Raw genomic sequence first — 19661 nt, 5'->3', positions numbered from 1 at the left:
AGGCAGAAAGTGCCTACTAAGCTTAAAGAATAGCGGGAAGCAAGGGTATCTGGAGCAGAATATGGAGGGAGAAAGAAATAGGAGATGAGATCCGAGACATGAGGAAATAGAGAAACATCTTAGAAATTCCTGAAAGTGCAGTTTCCATGCAGTACCAAGAAATTAAGATAAACATATTCCAAAATAAATAGCATCACCCTGGATGTTTAATATTTCAGCAATGGGAATCTTATCCTTGAAGATCTTAAAATCACTGAAATATGTGAAATCAAAGTTGCCCCATGTAAGAAAAGTCTACGGCGTTCTTCAAAAAGACCTTAGTAGTGAGTGAGATGATCAATGCAGTGCTGTGTGTGGCATTGTATGATCTTGTTTGATTGTACAAGATGCTCAACTTCTCCCTATTTTTTTTTTTTTGGTCCCTTACTATGAAAAGAGCACACATTTGCAAGACAGCAAATAAGAATAGGGGCTAAGCTTCTAGCTGTAAACTAGTGGGGAAAATTTATCTCAAATTAAACTCTTACTCTTGATCTCATTCCACCAGGCTCCAGTACCTTAAATAACCAGCTGTTGATTTCTTGTTTAATGGAGTAGGTGTGGACTGTCTACCAATTACTGAAACAACCACACACCCAAGCACCCAGCATGAGTAATTATTTATGTTGTTTTCATGAATTTGAGGTCCAGTGCCTCTTTTTAAATGAGCATGATCTAATAAAAGAAGTACAGAAAAAAAAACTCTTTTTTTTTTTTCTTATTTGCAAGCCACACTGAAGTTTCAACTTTCTTTGGTCATGGTTCACCATGTTTTTAGTCTCATATATAAAATGATTTCACTTAGGACAATGACATGATTATATGTTTGTCAATTTTAACCAATGATTATCAAAATTATTCACATATGTAAGTACACAGATATCTATACAAATACATAATTTCTTATTATCATAATCCCCAAGTACTTCTACTTATTAGTGGATACCTAAGGCTATAATAATTGGAAATTCCTTATGGAATCATATTTATGTTTGTCTGTTTATCTAGAGATTTGCATTGGAGAGCTATATAATTTTAATCCAAATGTAGTGAAATGAGTTGGTTTCACGCAATCTTTTACAGAGCTTTAAATGCTACCAGTGAGATAATGACTTCAGAAATAATACCTGTGATCCCAGCATCTTTGCTGCGTACAAATGCCCCTTTCCAGTGACTGCTGGTCATCATCACACAGAAATACTTCTGGTTACTAAAACTGAATATTATTAGAACATCTTCAAAAAAACTTGAATTGTCTATTCATGTAACTATTATAACTAATCCCCCAGTTACTTGGGCTTAATCCTCAAGTAGTATCTTGGATTACTAGTCTTGCCCCTCATATTGAATCTTTTACCACAGACTGGTCCCAATTTTCCACCGTCCACATTTCCCTTACCACCTGCCTTTCTAGCCCCAAAGCTCCCACAAGGCTCTCGGTCCTTCTTATGCTATGAATGGACTAATGAGTCAGTCTTTCCGATGACTTCCTGCTCCTAACTCCCTTCCAGTGCAGCCCAAGTGGTCTACTAGAGTAAACTTTCTAAATACTCCTGTGCTTGTATAACTTTTCATTTAAAAAACTTCAGTGATGTGCTAAAGCCAACAAATTGAGTCCAAATCCATAGTACTTAAGGTCTCCCATAATCTTGACCAACCTTATTTGTCCAGGTTATTTTCCATCTATCTGCCTACAAAAGCCATAGGGAGTCAATTACTGTTCTCCAAGCACACTTTGCTGTATTTTCATTTGTCAATATTCAAAACAAATACATACTATATAAAATTCTATATAAAGGCATTCCAAACTATAGTGAATTTGTTTTTAATTTCTCTTCACAGAGGCATTGTGGTGGTGCTAGGAACAGGGCATATACTGAAGGAGAAAATGCATCTCTACTTTTCATGAGCTAACAGCTTAGACATGGAAGCAGGCAAGAAATCCACGGATTTTCACTAAAGGGATAAGGAGTATGATGGAAAAAATCACTAAGAATTTTGGGATCAGATGAGAGGAAGCTAAGGGAGAAGGAGGGCATTACCTAGAGAGAAATTAATTATCTTAAGGATAAAATGAGAATTATCCAGGCAGAAAGGGTATGAAGAAACTTTCCAGGCAACACAACATCACATGTAAAAGTGGTTGCAGCATTTCGTTTGGCTTGAATTAAGTGGGCAGGTGAAGATGTGGGATGAATTGAATTAATTAATTGAATTAAGAGGGCAGGGGATGAAGTTGCAGAGCTGATGGCAATGGGCTTTGTAGGTCACATTAAAGGTTTGAATGTCACCCTGAGAGTGTTGACTAGCTGTAGACAGCTTTTAAATGAAGTAGAGGAAGGGGAAGATATAAGACCCTAAGGGCTACATTCAAAAGTTTCTGGCAGGATTTCCAAGGGTTGATTGGGAAGAAGCAAAAATCTTGGATTCCACTTAGATACCTCTTTTTCTCACCCCTCAAAGTGAATCATCAGCAAATTCTCTAGCCTCTGAATTCAAAATGTATCCAGTTGTGACCACTTCTCACCACTTCTCTGCTACATCCCTGTTTAAAGCATCATCATCTCTCACCAGGAATATAAATCTGATATGTCACTTCTTTTCTCAGATTGAGCAGGACCCCTTTGCTGGTCCTGGCTCAGGATCTCACATAAACTGTCCCCTCAACCTAGAGGACTCTGCCCATGCTGGCTTCACGGCTTGTTCATCACCTTCTTCCAGTCTTTACTCAAATGTCATGGTTGCAGCAAGACCTTCCTTTGACACCATATCCAACGTACAGGTCCCCATGTCCACACACTCTCTCCAACCTCCTTGATTTGACTTATTTATTTTGTCTTCCTCTCACCATTGTATCATTTTCATTTATCTATTATCATTTATTACAGTTCTCCCAACACCTTGAATACTGCCTGGAACATTGCCAGCTCTCACCAAATGTCTCTTAGTATTATAATTAATTATTAGAAGGAGAGAGATGTATTAAAAGTCATTGCAAGCAATACAAGTAAAGTAATAATAAGTAGAATTAAGAAAGAAGTAGAGGGAATAGAGAGAAAAACATAGAAGGTAGGATAAGATTTGGCCACCTATTAAATGTGGGAAGTTTCCCAAGTTAAGCCCTGGGTCTCTAACTTGGAATACCAGGTGAATGGCAATGACATTCCCAATATTAGAAATAGTGGGGGTGGGTGCAGGCTAGGGTAAAAATAGCAGTTTCCGTTTTGAGCTGCTGTATTTAAGGTATAGCGTATCCAGGAGACAGCCAACTGATAATTGGAAATAACGGTGTGGAGCTCAAAGAGAGCTATGGAGTGAAGAGCTATCTTAGGAAATAGCATTCAGCGCTGGCTGGCTGAAACCATGGCCTAGAATGTTCATCCAAGAACAATATATAACAGGAGACGAGGAATGTGCACCAAATCTTTGTTACTGTAATAGTTGAAAATTTATTAAAGAAGACATAAAATTGCATATAAGTTCTGTATATACAAACTGTGTGTATCTGAATTTGTAATCATTCTGTCATAGGTTTCCTCCTTTCTTGCAGATAATGGAAATGTATTGCCACATAGCTCAATTAATCCATAGTTGTGTATTGAATATAATTATGTATATAATGGCAGAGATTAATTCATATTCTTACATAAATCTGGCATATTAATGTAACATATACTTTCAAATGAACGTATACCTTATTTGCACACTTACTGTGTGTAAGGAAAATTTCTAGATGCATAATTAGCACTCAGTAGATGTTGCTCCTTTTTCCATCCCCCATTTGAGGTTAGGAGAGACAGTTCCAAAACTTTCCCTATCCCTGTCCTGTGAGACAACTTACCCAGGGAAGTAGTGTCGGTGAGAGGAAATGTTGTGCTTTGATTCAGATAAATCTGGATTCAATTTCTCACTCCATCACTCTCTGAGCAATCATGAGTTATTTACTCTTTGAACTTAGTTTCCCCATCTCCAAAACATTACAAGGTATTGTGAGGACTAGCAATGATACATGTACAATGCCCGACACATGGACTCATGCAATAAAAGTTTCGAAAGATAAGTTTTCCAACATTCATGTAATTTTTCCAGATGAAAGGAAGTTGGTTATGGGTGTCATAACTGAATTTTTGCTTTGCTGTTTAACTGCAAATCATGCTGATCAGGATACTACTTTAAAAGTAAAATATTTTCTTGCATGGATTTCTATTGCATTCTGAGTCACATTTCAGACAGTGTATACAAATATATTTTTCTAATAATTTGCAAGGTAAATATTGTGTGCTATTTAGTTGATATTGGCATAAACTTTATAATCAGCAACATACAGAGGTTTGAGTAGTGCTACTAATAAGAACAGATACTTCTGTTCTTGTTCCTACAAGGTGGAACAATCCATTCCTATGCAATTAGTTGTGGCTTGTAAGATTAAGGTCTCCACACCCATTGTTCGTTGAGTCATATGTCTAATGGTTCTTTTCAGTCACTGAGTTTAAGATGTTTTCAGTGAACTGCAAGCAAAGTTGGTTCTAAGGTCATTCCCATGGGAGTCTCATCAGGGCTAAAGCGTGTGCTGACTCTAGTCTTTGGTTTTGTTTCTTAAGATTTTTGACTTCCAAATTAATCTTTGTTTTTCGGAACCTTTCACTCCACAATCACAATTTTCTTTAGTCGTCTCTGTGTATTGAAAGAGCCTAGAAGCAATGATACCAGTAGAAATGAGGACACCTAACACACAAAACATGGGTTTTAAATAAATTCCCACTAAAACAGGCAACGGATCTTGGAATAAGTGGCTAATTCCATGTCTGAAACAAGGACAATACAAGCAAAACAAGCTTGGAACATCTTTTTTAAAGAAGTTTTGTCGATAAATACTAACACACTATACAAGGAGATATACTCACACATTATACAATCCACCCAAAGTGTACAATCCATAGCTCGCAATATATTCATAGAGTTATGTAGTTATCACCACAGTAACTTTTAGAACATTTTCATTACTCCTAAAAGAAAAATCCCCTACCCTTTATTCCCCCTTCTTATTGATAACTTAGCATTGGTGTGGTTCCTTTGTTATAACTGATGAAAAACATTAAAATTTTAGAATTAACTATAGTTCAGCATTTGCAGTAGGAGATCTTTCCCCATATACCTCCATTTTATTAACACCTTGTAATAGTGATGTACATTTGTTCTAGTTCATGAAAGAACATTCTTATATTTGTACTATTAACCTTGTACAAGGTTAATTATGCTTAACAGTCCCCTGTTTTATCCTCTAGCTTTCTTTCTAGTGACATACATGACCCTAAACTTCCCTTTTCAGCCATAATCACATTCATAATTCAGCTCTGCTAATTACACTGACAGTAATATGCTACCATCACCTTTATTCATCTCCAAACATTTATAATCAACTTAATTAAAAATTCTCTACCAATTAAGCATCAACTCCCCATTTTCTACCCTCATTCTATGTCCTGGTTCTAGATTTTAACTATATGAGTTTGCTTGTTATGATTAAGATCACATTAGTGAGATCATACAATATGTAACCTTTTGTGTCTGACCTATTTCCCTGAATATACTATGCTCAAGTTTCATCCACGTTATTGCATGCCTCAGGACTTCATTCCCTTTCACAGCTGAATAATATACCATCATATATGCATGAATATATATATATATATATATATAATCACATTTTGTTTTTCCATTCATAGGTTGATGAACACTTAGGTTGCTTCCAATTTTGGCAATTGTGAATAGTACCACTATGAGCACTGGTGTACAAATGTTTATCTATGCCCCTGGTTTCAGTTCTCCTAGGTATAGATCTAGTAGTTTGATTGCTGTATTATATGGCAATTCTATATTTAGCTGCCTAAGGAATCCTCAAACTATCTTCCATAGCAGCTGCACCATTCTACATTCCCACCCACAGTGAATGAGTGTTTCTTCACAGCATTTCCAACATTTGTAGTTTTCTGTTTTTTTTTTAATAGTGGCCATTCTAATCAGTGTGAAATGTTATCTCATTGTGGTTTTGATTTGCATTTCCCTAATAGCTAGTTGTTGTTGAAGATGTTCAACAAAGATGTTGAAGATCTTTCCCTGTGCTTATTAGCTATTTTTATTTCTTCCTTGGAGCATGTCTATTCAAGTCTTTTTGCTCATTTTTAAATTGGGTTGTTAGTCTTTTTATTGTTGAGTTGTATGATTTCTTTATATATTCTGGATATTATACCCTTATTGGATATGTGGTTTCCAAATATTTTCTCCCATTGATTAGGCTGCCTTTTCACCTTCTTGACGAAATCCTTTGAAACACAAAAGTACTCCATTTTGAGGAGGTCCCATTTACCTATTTGTTCTTTCACTGCTTGTGCTTTGAGTATAAAAATCTAAGAAACTGTTACCTACCACAAGACCTTGAAGATGCTTGCCTACATTTTCTTCTATGAGTTTTATGGTCCTGGATCTTATATTTAGGTCTTTGATCCATTTCTAGTTCATTTTTGTATAGAATTGTGAGATGGGGTCTTCTTTCATTCTTTGCAATATGGATATCCATTTCTCCCAGCACCATTCATTGAAAAGACTGTTCTGTCCCAGTTCAGTGGATTTGGCAGCCTTGCCAAATGTGTGTAGGTACCTAATTGTCTTGATGAATTTACTCTGGAGGTCAGTTTCTCTCATGTCTAGGGTTTTCTAGATGATTAGCTTTATATTGAAGAACTTCTTTGACACTTCATTCAACTTATTACAGATCTTTAATTTATTACACATCATGTTTAATTGCTGAGATTTTTTTCAACTCTTATTCATCTGATTCCCACCTGGATATACAGTACAATATTTAAGATTACATTATTTGTGCAATTGTTTCAGCCCCAGAAGAAAGTTTCTTCTTTTCCCAGGTTCCTTCTCTAGGAATGTGGATCTGTTCTGTTTGCTTTTGTTTTGCTTCATAGCATTTTTTTAACAACCTTTTGTTGTTTCTAGCTGTTTTTGCTTGGAGAGCAAATTCTAGGAGGAGGGTCACCCCAGACAGGACTTTTCCAAGGCAATATTTTACAGTCAAACCAGAGTCAATGACCCACAAGGGGACTTAGATCCCTTCAAAGTGCTCTGGGGAGAAGAACCAGAAGGATACCAAACTTCTCTCTGACAGCTCCCTGAATCTGTGCTTTTCCGGCCTGCCCAGAAAAAGATGGTGATCTTCAAGCCAACTATTTCCCGCAGTACTAAGGTGATACTGTGCCTTTAAATCTCAACCAACTCGGCCCTTGTTTGGTGTGCTTGAAACAAAGGCTGCCAGCAGCTTTTGCCCTGGGTGGGTTTAAACCCTAGCGCAGAGGTGGGACCCAATGATCTGGATTCACTAATCAAAAGCCTCTAACAGTGCTGGGATTTTCCCCCTTTTTTTGCCTTTCATCAACTTGTTTCCCACAGCACTTAGAAAGCACTGCGGATTTATTATTCCTTGCTTCCACTCCTGACACAACCTGGTGGAAACAAAGGCTGCCGGCTGCTTTTTGTCCTGGGCTAGTTGAAACTGTAGCTGCCCTCAAAACCTGAACCCAGCATTCCAAATTTGCCAATCAAAAGCTGCAATAGATGCTTAGCCATGTTCCCTCACCCCTCCACCCTGTTCTTGGAGAAGAAAATTTTTATTTCCCCTCAGGGACTGGATCTCCAGGTAGCCTGTCATGAGAGCGGGAGTGAGCACAGTCTTCACAGTGTGAAGAGTTTTATACACAGATCTTCACTTCAAGTTATCAGTCTCTTCCTTCTGCTCTTCCCTGGATGGCCTACCATGTTCTCCTTGTCTCCAGAGACCCTGAACAGTTGTTTCAGACAGTTCCTGTGGTTTACCAACTGCCTTGGAGGACAAACTGAGTCTTGTAGCTCCCAACCCTGACTTCTTTTCCCGGAAACTCTCCAAGCCTCCACATACACAAATTTTGACACATCAGTTCATCTCTGTAAATGCCATCATTCCCAGGTTATTGAAGAGGGGATGATTATTAAACCATTTGAAACATATTTAGGCTTCGGGGTTACTCTTGCTTCCATCTCTGTCTCTGTTTCTTTATGGCACGTCCATTGCTTAGCAGACTAACATTTATTGAATTCACAAATGCCAAACACTGTTCATTTGAGTTTATATGCAAATAGCTTAAGGACCCCAGGAGTTGGGTGCTATTATCCCCACTTAACAAATGAGTAAACTGAAACTCAAAAAGTTAAGAGATGTCAAAGTGCCCATTTTTTTCCAACTTGAAAATTTCTGCAGTAATTCTCAATGTTGGTCTCTGGACCAGTCAGTAACTCATTTTTCACAAGTATAGGAACATGAACAAATAAGGGCACAGCAGTAAAGATATTATCAAGTTAAAGTTTTCATCTTTTCTTTTGTTCTGAAATTTTATATTTCCTCCTTTCATGTATTTAAATATATGCCCTCTTTTTATTAAATGGTAGAGTTCAAGTAGGGTTGCTTCTTGTAATTTGAAATTTATATCCAACAAAAATGAAAGTTGGTACATCTATATAGGTCTCCAGTAATCTTGAATTTTACTGATCCTAGAGCCTTGGTGGTATACTGCAAATTACTTAGCAATTGCCCTTTTATAGGTATATAAGTTGCATAGAGCTTAACAACACTGAGAAAATCTTCTGTGAAACCTAAAATTTTGAAAACCACTGACTCTCAGAATATTTCCTTCACAGTCATACTAGAATATTGGCAAAACAAAGAGACAATGAAAGTCAGACTATTGTGTAACTGCTTTTTTAGCTCTGTTGAGGCTTTTGAACTGAAGCATGTTCAGAGTTAATACAGCCAACAAATATTTTCTAATTTTACAAATACTTTTAAAACATCTACACATGCCAGGCACTCCAGAGAGTGCCAGAAACCCCAGCATGAATATTGGCTCTACTCTCAAAGAGTTCACAGACTACTGAATAACTTATTTCACTAGAACTGTACACTTTTATAATGCCCTACATTGACTAGATTACCTCATTTGATCTTCCAAATAGCCTTGTGAGGCAGACATCATTATTCCCATTTTTTAGGTGAAGAAACAAAGGCTCAGATAAATTACAATATGATGTCTGATCAAACAAGGAGCAGGACTGAAATTCATACGCAACTCTGCAGCGATGACCCCAGGATGTGAGCCTGTGTGCCTATGCGTGTAGGGTGCAGGGAGGGAAGAGAAACAGTGAATAAAATAATCCCCAGACTGTTTGCCTAATATAATACTAGATACCATCAGTATAAACCCATAAGCTTACATTAGACCTTATGAATTCATGGGAAAAAATGATAAAACATATAAATTGAAAACTACTATTGGTGCGTCTAATTTGTTTCAGGTGCTTGCTACTCTATAGGATTTCAGCTCTCTCTACCTCTGCCCATAGTAAAAAATACTACTGTTCCAACTCTACTCTCTGCCCTGTTCCTTTGCATGCATCCACCTTTCAACAGAAGAAAATGATCTCTCTTCTGTGCATCCCTGGGGATGGCACCCGGGTGAAGGAAGTTACTAAAATGGTGCTCAATAACATGTCTTGGAAAAATCTGAAATAAAAGAGACCAATTAGTCATACTGAGAATATCTCGTTTGGCAGAATAATGGAGAACAACTGCAAACCATAGGTCAGATTGCCTTATTCTTCCATCAAACTACCCAAATGTCAATATTTTTGAGCTGGAAAAAAACTGAAATAAAAGCCAGTAAAAAGAAGAGTCTTGTTCAGTTCAGATTTCACTTCCAGGACTATGTTGCATTCACAAATCAGCCAGTATTTTAAAAATCAATCCCCATGCAAGCTAAGGGACTTAGAAAAACAAAAGCAAAAGATGATGACGAGCACTGAAATGACAACTTCTTTGGATGAAATGATTGACCTTTGATTTTTCCCTTATTTGAAGGCCAGTCCGAGTGCCGTCAACCTCAAGATTCCTGAACCCATGTGTGGTATGTTTCATTGTTGTCACAGTGGTGGTGATCCTGGCAGTGACTGTAGCTCTACTTGTCCACTTTTTAAGTTTTGGTAAGTAGTAGAAGATTACTACACTTCGAACTAGAAAACTAAGTGTCTGAAATATACTTTCAGGTTAGAAGTTTGACATTCTTCTCTCTCTCTCTGTCTCTCTTGCCTTTTTTATTTCTTCTTAATGTAACATGGTTACATATCTTATTTATTATTACTCTTGAATATATGTTCATGTCTATATTTTCCCTCAATAAACATTTTTTCCTCATCTCTTCTCTGACTTTCATAGTAGTTGAAACATTACTACCTTGGTAAGGATTATTCTAAACAAAGAAAATGAGAACTCTGGACACTTTTATGACTCCAGAATTTGTCTATTTTTTTATTATTACCTTGATTTCCTTTTTAATTTGATAATCTGATAAAATTGCAACAGTGAAATATTGCAAAGAGCCTTAAGCATCAACACCTAAGAGCTAAATTACCTAAATATCTTTTAATTCATGCCCTATGTCCTAAAAACATAGTTTATGAGCAGAACATGTATGATAGTAGAAAATAACTTTGCAGTTGAGAAAGGAATAAAAAAAAACTTAAAAAAGATTCTATTTTATTATTTATTTCTCTTATTTTGTCTAATTTTATCACCAAAAAATAGAAAACAATAAAAAAGATATAAAGTAGACACTGCTCATGCATAAACAACCTTCATTAATATCTTAGTAAATATTCTTTCAAGTGCTTTAATGTGTATATAAAATGTGTCATATTTTACTAGATAATATCATACATGCTATAATATGATTTGTTTACTTAAAATTCACCCAGGTTATTTTTATTTTAGATATATTTCTCTTAAATCATTTAAATTTGTGTGTGAAGAGAGAATGAGAGAGAAAGTGTGAACATTATTTATATGTACTATAGTATGTCTAGGCTGTTTTCAAATTTTCCAGATTTTAAACACTGAAGAGTAAGTAAAATTGGTCAAAAAAGAATTAGAATTGAAAAAAATATATTGTAAAATTATTTTTAAATGGACTAAAATGCTTTATTTTGCAAGACAAAAAGAAAAAAAAATTCCTAGTTGTGCATTAGAAAAATCAGAAACTGGGACTAATCATTTCAACCAAGTATTCAATCAAATTTAAAAATCGTAGCTAAATTGTGCTTTTGACTACACTTTTCTACCAAATCCCTAACACCTTAAGAGAAAAGAGGCACCATGTTTCAGATTAAATTAATGGAATATCACTCTTTCTCACACTGTATTACCAGAGAAACACAGAGTAGGAGCTATGTAAGTGCTCTTCAAACTGTAACCCACTGAGCACTTACTGCCCATGAAAGATTTGTCCATCTGCTACAGAGAATCACCCTTCTCCAAGGGTTCCCAATTCTTTCCCTAGATATAACAAGTTACAGTGTGCATGTTCAAAAACAAATATGGATTTTTCCTAAGACAGATCCTTCTAGGATATGTCCATATTCATAGTGTTTGAGATGTGTACAGATGTTTTAAGGGTTTTATTTCTTTCATACAGTTGGATGTGTCCTTATTCACACTAGACTCCAGATTATATCTTGTCATATTTATTTTCTAACTTAGCCCAGAAAAGAGTAATATTAAATCACTAATTCCTCTAGAAAGAATATTTGAAATAAACCATTCAGAATTACTTGGCGTTCTTCCTTAACGATAATGAAATAATAGCATTTAATAGAAATCATTAATGTGTGTTGAATGAATAAATCCGCAACCACCAATCTCAAATGTCCCTAAAAGATATTAAAAATGAAAATGATAATACTTCTGAAAAAATTTTTATTTCTCAAATCATGATGCTACTCTGATTTTAATCCATCTTTAACAATTCCAGCTTTGCAACTTTTTTAAAACTGAAAAAATAGTAATCGTTTAATTATATTTATAGTAAGTTTTGAGTTTGCTTTCTACTAAGGGAAGCAAATTTTTTAACTAATGTAATATAGCCTCTCAAATCTTGAGAAATTTAAATATTCAACTACTCTTTAGAGTGAGACTGATTCTCTCTTTTTGTCTTTTTTTAGATCAAAAGTCTTACTTTTACCATAGCAACTTTCAAATCCGAAATGTTAACTACAGTAATCAGTTAACTTCACCAGCTACCCAGGAATATAAGATTTTGTGTGGAAAAATTGAATCTGTGGTAAGTTAGTATTTGTCTTTGCTTTTTATGCCATCATAAAATACATATTAAATCTAATATTTTGTGATATATTTTCACTTGCTGCATGCTCTGCATAATTTCTCCATGCTGTGTTTTTTAGAAGTAAATTTACTCATATATTGATTTTTACTAACATTTTCTTAGGTCATGAGTGAAAAAATGTTAGAAAGACCATGAATAAAAATATGTTTCAGGAAGTCTATTGTCTGTGCAAATTAAATATCTATTATTTCTATCCTTGAGATCGCCTTTTGAAAGCCTTTTTCATTTTGCCTTCTTTACTCTTTCCTCATCCAATAACACGCAATGTTTTAGGTGTTAAAGCATATGTTTGCCCAAACTGCAGTGCATAGTTTGGACAATAGCACACTTTGGTTCAGAAATAGACATAGAAGTTTGAATGTAAATAGGCAAAGCAAGCTTGGGTTCTCGTTGGTTGTCTGCCAGGAAACCACGCAAGTGGACACATAGCATTTGTATTTCACCATAAACCAAAGTGTGGACTTCAGCCTTAAAAGACCAGAGTACACTGGTATCAGTGTTTCTATTCATCCTAAACTTCTAAAAAAGTGTCGGAGGAATGTAAAGAAATACAGCACTTCTCACATGTTAGCACTTAGCGGACTCACTTGGTAGGCTTCTTAAAGTACGGATCGTTTGGCCCATCACCAGAATTGCTGAATTAGTAGGTCTGGATGGGAAAAATTTGCATTTCTAATAAGTTCCCAGGTGATGCTGAGCTACTGGTCCAGAAACCACACTTTGAGAACTACTGAGTTAACCTATAATGAGAACTATCACTGTTAAGGAGCAGAATCACCAGCTTCTCTAAACCATATTTTCCCTAAAGGCAAGCTCCCTTTACTTAGTGAGCATGACATTGGAACAAGGGAAGTTAGGTATATCATTTATGTTAATGAGATCAGAGTGAATACCTGAATCTGAATGATTTGGGAAGAAAAGCTAAACTGGGTAGCAGAGGTAGGGTTAACATAGGGGAACATAAGTTTGATGTATCAGAACTGGGAGTCTCCTGTTCCTCTAATAAACATTCAACAATCCTACCAAATGCTGAGGACATACAAAAGTAGAGTGGGAATGGATTCAGCTTTCATGGAGCCTAGTCTTACATGAAGATTAAACAAGTCTATAGACACTTATGAAACATGACATATAGTGGACATGTGACATGAGAGTAACACAGACATGAGTTTGTGGAAAAGTATAATATTTGGTTCAAAAAAAGAACCTGCATACAGTAAGATGAATTGGAAGCTCATTATAGTGGTCCAGAAAAAAAGCCCAGGGGTTAAGATCTTGAATTAGGGAATAATCCAGAAAATGTGGAAATGCAAATACAACTTCCCTCTGAGGCCCAGCAAAGAAATCTTCCTTCTTCTGCTCAGAACTTTCTGCTCCCAACCTGTTCTTAGAAATGCATGGGAATATTTAATATTCATTTGTACTATGGTATCCCATTGGTTGGAATTTAAACCAGTGTACATTCCTAACTTTCTTGAAGAAGCTACTAGAGGTCCACACCCTCAGGAGGCCAGTCTGAGGACACAGATATTTATAATGAAGTCCCCACATCCATACAAGGAGGTCTGCCAATGTTTCAGCTGTGCATCCAGGTTAAAAAAGGAAGGCAAACTGAAAGGGTATGTATTGAGATAATCCCAACTTCGTTATCGGGAATTAGAACCCAGCTATTTGTTATTATGTCAAGATCCAAAAAAGGTCCTCAGCCCTAATGAGGTCACTCAGTTCTTGCTAGAACAGATCAGATATGTTAAGTTAGCTCATCCTTAGTTGAGCATATGTAAAATTGCGAAAGCCTGATTTGGAAAGGAATTGCGATAAGGCATAGCATATATGCAGCAATGTGAAAGGACATGAACTAAATAATTTCTTTTGAAAAGTACTACCAGCCCCTTTGGAAGATATTCAGTAAGTCTTTAGAACACTATCCCAAATGACAAGAAAGTTTTATACTCCATCTGGTTATTCTCAAATTATTCTTGAAAATGTTCTGTAAAGTTAATCATAATGTAAGCATAAACCTTTTTTTTCCAAAATGGAAGTTGTTTTAGTATTATCTCTTATATAAAAAAATGTATTAGTCAGGGTTCTGTAAGGAAACAGAACCAGCAGGATATGTCTGCAAATATTATGAGATTTTATAAAATTGTTATCATGCAACTGTGGAGATGCATGAGTTCAAATTCCATAGGACAAACCACAAGTGGGGAAATGCAATGAAGGTTTTTGACAAATCTCAGAGGGGAAGTTGGCCAGCTGAAGTAAAGATGAAAATTCTCTTCTGACTGCTGAAGTCATCACTTCTTTTAAAGCCTTCAACTGATAAGATGAAATGTCTCTCCTTGCTGAAGGCAATTTCCTCAGTTAAATGTATATGTAATCATACATACATGCAATCAGCTTATTGATTATTTAAGTCCATGAAATGTCTTCACAATAACACTCAGTCCAGTGCTTGTTTGACTAAACAATTGGACACCATTACCTGGTCAAGTTGACACATGAGCCTAACATCACAAAAGATAATACACAAGCATGTGGAAAATTCAGACCATTCAACCCTCTCAACCACTGGAGACTGCCAATAAAATAAGCCAAGCCCTTGATTTTGAGGTTTGCCTTTATTAAACTTATTTCTGTAGTGGAGAAGCTAAGACTACCTAAAATAAGGCCTCAGAGTTATGTCCAGGAAACCTCTTTTGTTGCTCAGATGCGGCCTCTCGCTCTCTAAGCCTAAATCTGTAAGGAAAATCATTACCCTCCCCCCAGATGGAACATGACATTCAGGGGTGAAAGTCTTTCTGTCAACATGGGGCAAGACTCCTGAGAATGAGTCTGGCCCTGGCACCATGGGATTGACAACTCTTTCCTAACCAACAGGAGGAATAGAAGTGTAATAAAATAAGGCATCAGTGCTAAGAGAAATCAAATAGTCAAGAGGCTATTCTTATGCAAACTTCAGTTAGATAGTGCTGATAGCCATGGTTTACTAAACCCCAATCAACATCATTCCTGATAACTCTTAAGAACACCTAGGGCTTGAACTGAGACTCTATAAGAGTTTCATGCACTAAGTTTGCTTTCCTGGAACCTGTAATTTCCAGAGGTTGCCTATGCCAGATAAATCCTCAAACACAGAGGGACCAGCCTTTCCAAGATTATCAATTAATTGCATCCTCCTATCCTTTTGAGTTGACCTCCCTTCTCAACATGAAAAAGTCAGAATGGGCGTTGCTTATAGATTGGGAGAAGGGTCATAGGAGAAGGAGGAGATACAGCAGAGAAAATAGTATTTAACAAATGAGTATGACTGCTGAATCACTATATGTACATTTCTTCTAGCCTCCAGTGCTTTGGAGCAGCTAGAAGGAAAAATCTGAAATAGTGGAATGGTAACCCATAATAAACTCTGAAATCTGTCCTGCAACTACTTGTTGAAGTGTATTTTGAAATTATTGCTTTTTCTTTCTTTTCTTTGTATATATATTTCACAATAAAAAATGCTTAAAAATTCAGACCAATCAAGAAAATACAAAGAAAAAATATATACACATTGCATATTTTATTTGCCTCTAGAAAAACTTTTTATAATTTTTTCTTTATTTTTAATAAAGTTTTATTTTAGAATTGTTTCAGATTTACTGACAAGTTGCAAAGACAGTACAGAGAGTTCTCATTACCCTGTACTCAGTTTCCCTTATCATTAACATCTTACATTTCTATGGTATGTTTGTAACAATTAATGAACAAATATTGACACATTGTTGTGAACTAAATTCTATATTTTATTCAGATTTCCTTATTTTTTACCTAATGTCCTTTTTCCTATTCCAGGATCTTTTAATCATGTAGTTGAGATAGCATTTGTTTGGTTTTTGCACTGTAAAATAATCCTCACCTCCCTCCTTTTTTTGAAAGTCACTATGCTTAGGTCACATTTGAGTGGTGGAGGGTTTTGTTCCACCTTCTTGAAGGTAGAGACTCTGCATAACTCATTTGAAAGTCTTATTTGTCTCTTCTTCCCCTGTATTTATTTATTCAGCCATTTATTTATGTCCAGATCTATGTCTATGCACTTTAAGGATCTATTTCAGTTTCTAGATTGCAAGTGCCCAGTTTACATCCCCATGAGCAGTATCTAAGAATATATGTTTGTTTATTTTCCCACAGCCTTCACAAAGCTAGGTGTTTTAAATCTAATTAATGGTTGCTAAACCAATAGGTGAGAAGTGATATCTTATTATTATTTTGGTTTGCATTTCTTTGCTTACTGGTGAGATTTAATTTCTCTCCATATATTTATCGGTCATTTTTATAACTTCATTTGTGAATTGCTAGGTCATCACCTTGCTATTTTCTCATTGTAATATTTGTCATTTTTATATGAATTTGAAAAAAATCTTTGATTATTAGAATATTAACATTTGTCTGTCCTTCATGTTGCACATATTTCTCCAGTACGTGTTTTGAATTTCAATCTTGCTTATAATGTAGATTTGTATACCAAACAGAAGATTAAATTTTTTGTTTAGTCAAAATATCAATCCTTTTTCGTGATTTTTTCATTTTTATGCCAGGTTTAGAATGGCTCTCCCTATGCCAAAGATCCTTTAAAATGCCCATTTACATTTTCTTTTTCTCTTTATTATTTCAGAATTTATAATTTTATCTTTGCTGCCTCTGGAATATACTTTATAGTATAGTAGAATCCAACTTTTTCTACAGAAATGGTGAGGTTGGGGCCCCAGGAAGTGTGTTAAATACTGCAGTTGACTTATTTGTTATGCCACCTTTATCATATGTGAAATTCCTTTATATTTTTTCCTGTACTTTTCACTTTTTCACTGATTTCTCTTTGCCTGCACCAGTACCAGACTATTTAAAGTACTGTGGCTTTATAATATATTTAAACATTGAGTATTATAAGACTTCCCTTGAAATTCTTCTGATAAATGATTTCCCTCGTTAATATTACAAATGTATCCTTCTGTTAAAGCACTTTGAAGATGTGAAACGCTATGTGAATATACTCTAATGCAATCTGTTATAGTTTACAAAACACTTTCACATATATTATCTAACCTTCATTTTACAACAGCCATGTGAATTAGTGGATCCTTTTTATAGTCCAGTAAAGGCGGTGACACTAAGAAACATGTTAAAGGCCATTCAATTAGGAAGTAGTAGAACAAGAATTCAAATGGAGGTTTCCTTACTCCAAGCCCAAGTGTCATACCATTTCTCAACATCATTATCCTTGTCACCTAGACAATGTGATGGTATTTACTGGGCAGTAGAACAGGACTAAGAAGACCTGGGTCTTAGAACAAGAATCTATTACATTAAGCAATTCACTTCTCCTCTCTGGCTCTCAGTTTATTCATCAGAAAATCAAATCGTTGTACTAGATGATCTTTATAATATATTCTAACCCAAAAAGTGTGTGATTTTGTGATTATCACTTGAAACATCCATGTCACCATTCCCCTTTTTTTCCTTACCCTACCTTTCTGGCCACTCCTTCTCTGTGTCCTTTATAGACTCACCCTCCTCTGTCTAGACATTAAAGGTTATAATTTCCCAAGGCTTTGACCTACCCCCTCCTCTCCCACCATATTTTCACACTATATTCTATCACTAGATGATCTCATCCATGCCATTGCATCAACCACCACATACACACCAATGACTTGTAATGTCTCCAACCCAGACTTTTCTTCTACACTTCAGGACCTGTTCATTCAAACGACTGGCTTGACGTCTCTACCATCTCAATATATTATATCTCACATACATTATATCCCCAAATTGAATTCATGATCTCGAGCCACAATCCTAGACTTCTTCCAATACTCCCCATCCCCATTGATGACATCTTTTATTCAGTTATCCAAACCAGAATCCTAGAATTCATCCTTAACGTACTGCTTTCTATCATTCCAACTATCCAATCCATCACCAATCCCTGTGAATTTTGTCTCCCAATTTAACCTGAAATCCATTAATTTCTCTCCATGTTCACTGCCACCATGCCCACTGAAGCCATTACCTCTAGCCTGGAATTCTAAAATAGCATCATAATTAATCTTCCCATTACATTATTTCTTCCTTAAAATTAATATTTTAAGGATATGATTATCCATATGCAACAAGAGAAATTGTTCTCAAATTGCAAATCTGAAAGAAAGAAGGAAGAGATTTAGCTTTGATACTATTTAAAAAATAGATTGGGTGGGTCACAGTAACTTAGCAAACAGAGTACTCGCCTGCCATACAAGAGACCCGGGTTCGATTCCTAGTGCCTGCCCATGTTAAAAAAAAAAATGGATTGACAATATCATCCGTGTTTATTTTTTATGTCAGATGGTCATGTACCATGTGTAACTTAGGGAAGAGAGAGAGTGCAGTAACTTAGTTGTGCTGACTAAGACATCACCCTCCTTATACTTGTTCCTGGTATGTTTCAATGATGTGCAGTTTACAGTTGGATTTGAAGATTATGTTATCTAGTTTTAAAAGTAAAACCAGTCTCCCCAAATCAACAAGTAGGCTGAGAAAAATCATGCACACACACACACCACCACCACCACCACCTCTAATAAACAATTTTTTAAAAATCTACACTTTGAACATAACCTTAACATGCATGCACAGTAATTAACATGCAAATATCAGAACTGCGACCTCCCTAATTTCTGATTGAAGCAATGCTAACCAGGGAAAGCAATGACTATTATTGGCATGCTTCATAGAAGACATTTAATGTGCACACACATGCAACTTGTCCCTTTACACAAAATGTGAGAAATTAATCACTCTTCAAATAATATTCATGATATGAAGAGAAGATTTTGAAAACATATGTTTAGAAATGTGTGCATCCTAAGTGATTGGATTTTCTTTTGTTTCACTGAAAATGAAATGTAAATGCAAAGTATGTTATCTATAGAAGAGCTCAGGTATATATCATGTATAGTGGCTTTTGAACACATTTCTTAAAAATAGAAAAATTATCAAGGAAGCACCTTTCATTTGGTTTGCAAAAGTTAACCAGTTAACATCTGGGAGGATGGAAAGCCAGTTGCTGAATTTCAACAAAACTTTTGCCTGATGGATGGAACTGACAGCTTAGTGTCATGATTTATTAAGTTCTCCCAATGATACACTTCATGCATTTGTAGCTACATAATTTTGTAGAAACTCTTCAGCACTTAAAACCAAGTATTGAAGTTAATCTTAGAATCAGAACTGTGACTCATTTTATCACAAAGTGTTCCAGAAATTATAAATTCTATCCAGTCATATTGTTAATAAAAATATTATTAATAGAGCACGGGACAAGATGGTGGC

The 19661-nt window shown here is 35.7% G+C and overlaps 1 protein-coding gene across 1 annotated transcript in view; it reads left to right on the top strand.

Annotated features, from left to right (window-relative positions):
• Positions 1-19661, top strand: part of LOC143663301 (transmembrane protease serine 11D-like) — a 72578-nt gene that overhangs the window by 12809 nt on the left and 40108 nt on the right. The window contains exons 2-3 of the mRNA XM_077137020.1: positions 9995-10116; positions 12130-12248. Of these exons, the coding sequence (XP_076993135.1) occupies positions 9995-10116; positions 12130-12248 (241 nt within the window). The remainder of the gene's footprint in view (positions 1-9994; positions 10117-12129; positions 12249-19661) is intronic.

This window comes from Tamandua tetradactyla, chromosome 19, assembly GCF_023851605.1.
Source record: "Tamandua tetradactyla isolate mTamTet1 chromosome 19, mTamTet1.pri, whole genome shotgun sequence".
Taxonomy (NCBI): Eukaryota; Metazoa; Chordata; class Mammalia; order Pilosa; family Myrmecophagidae; genus Tamandua; species Tamandua tetradactyla.
This window is presented reverse-complemented; position numbering and strand designations above follow the sequence as displayed.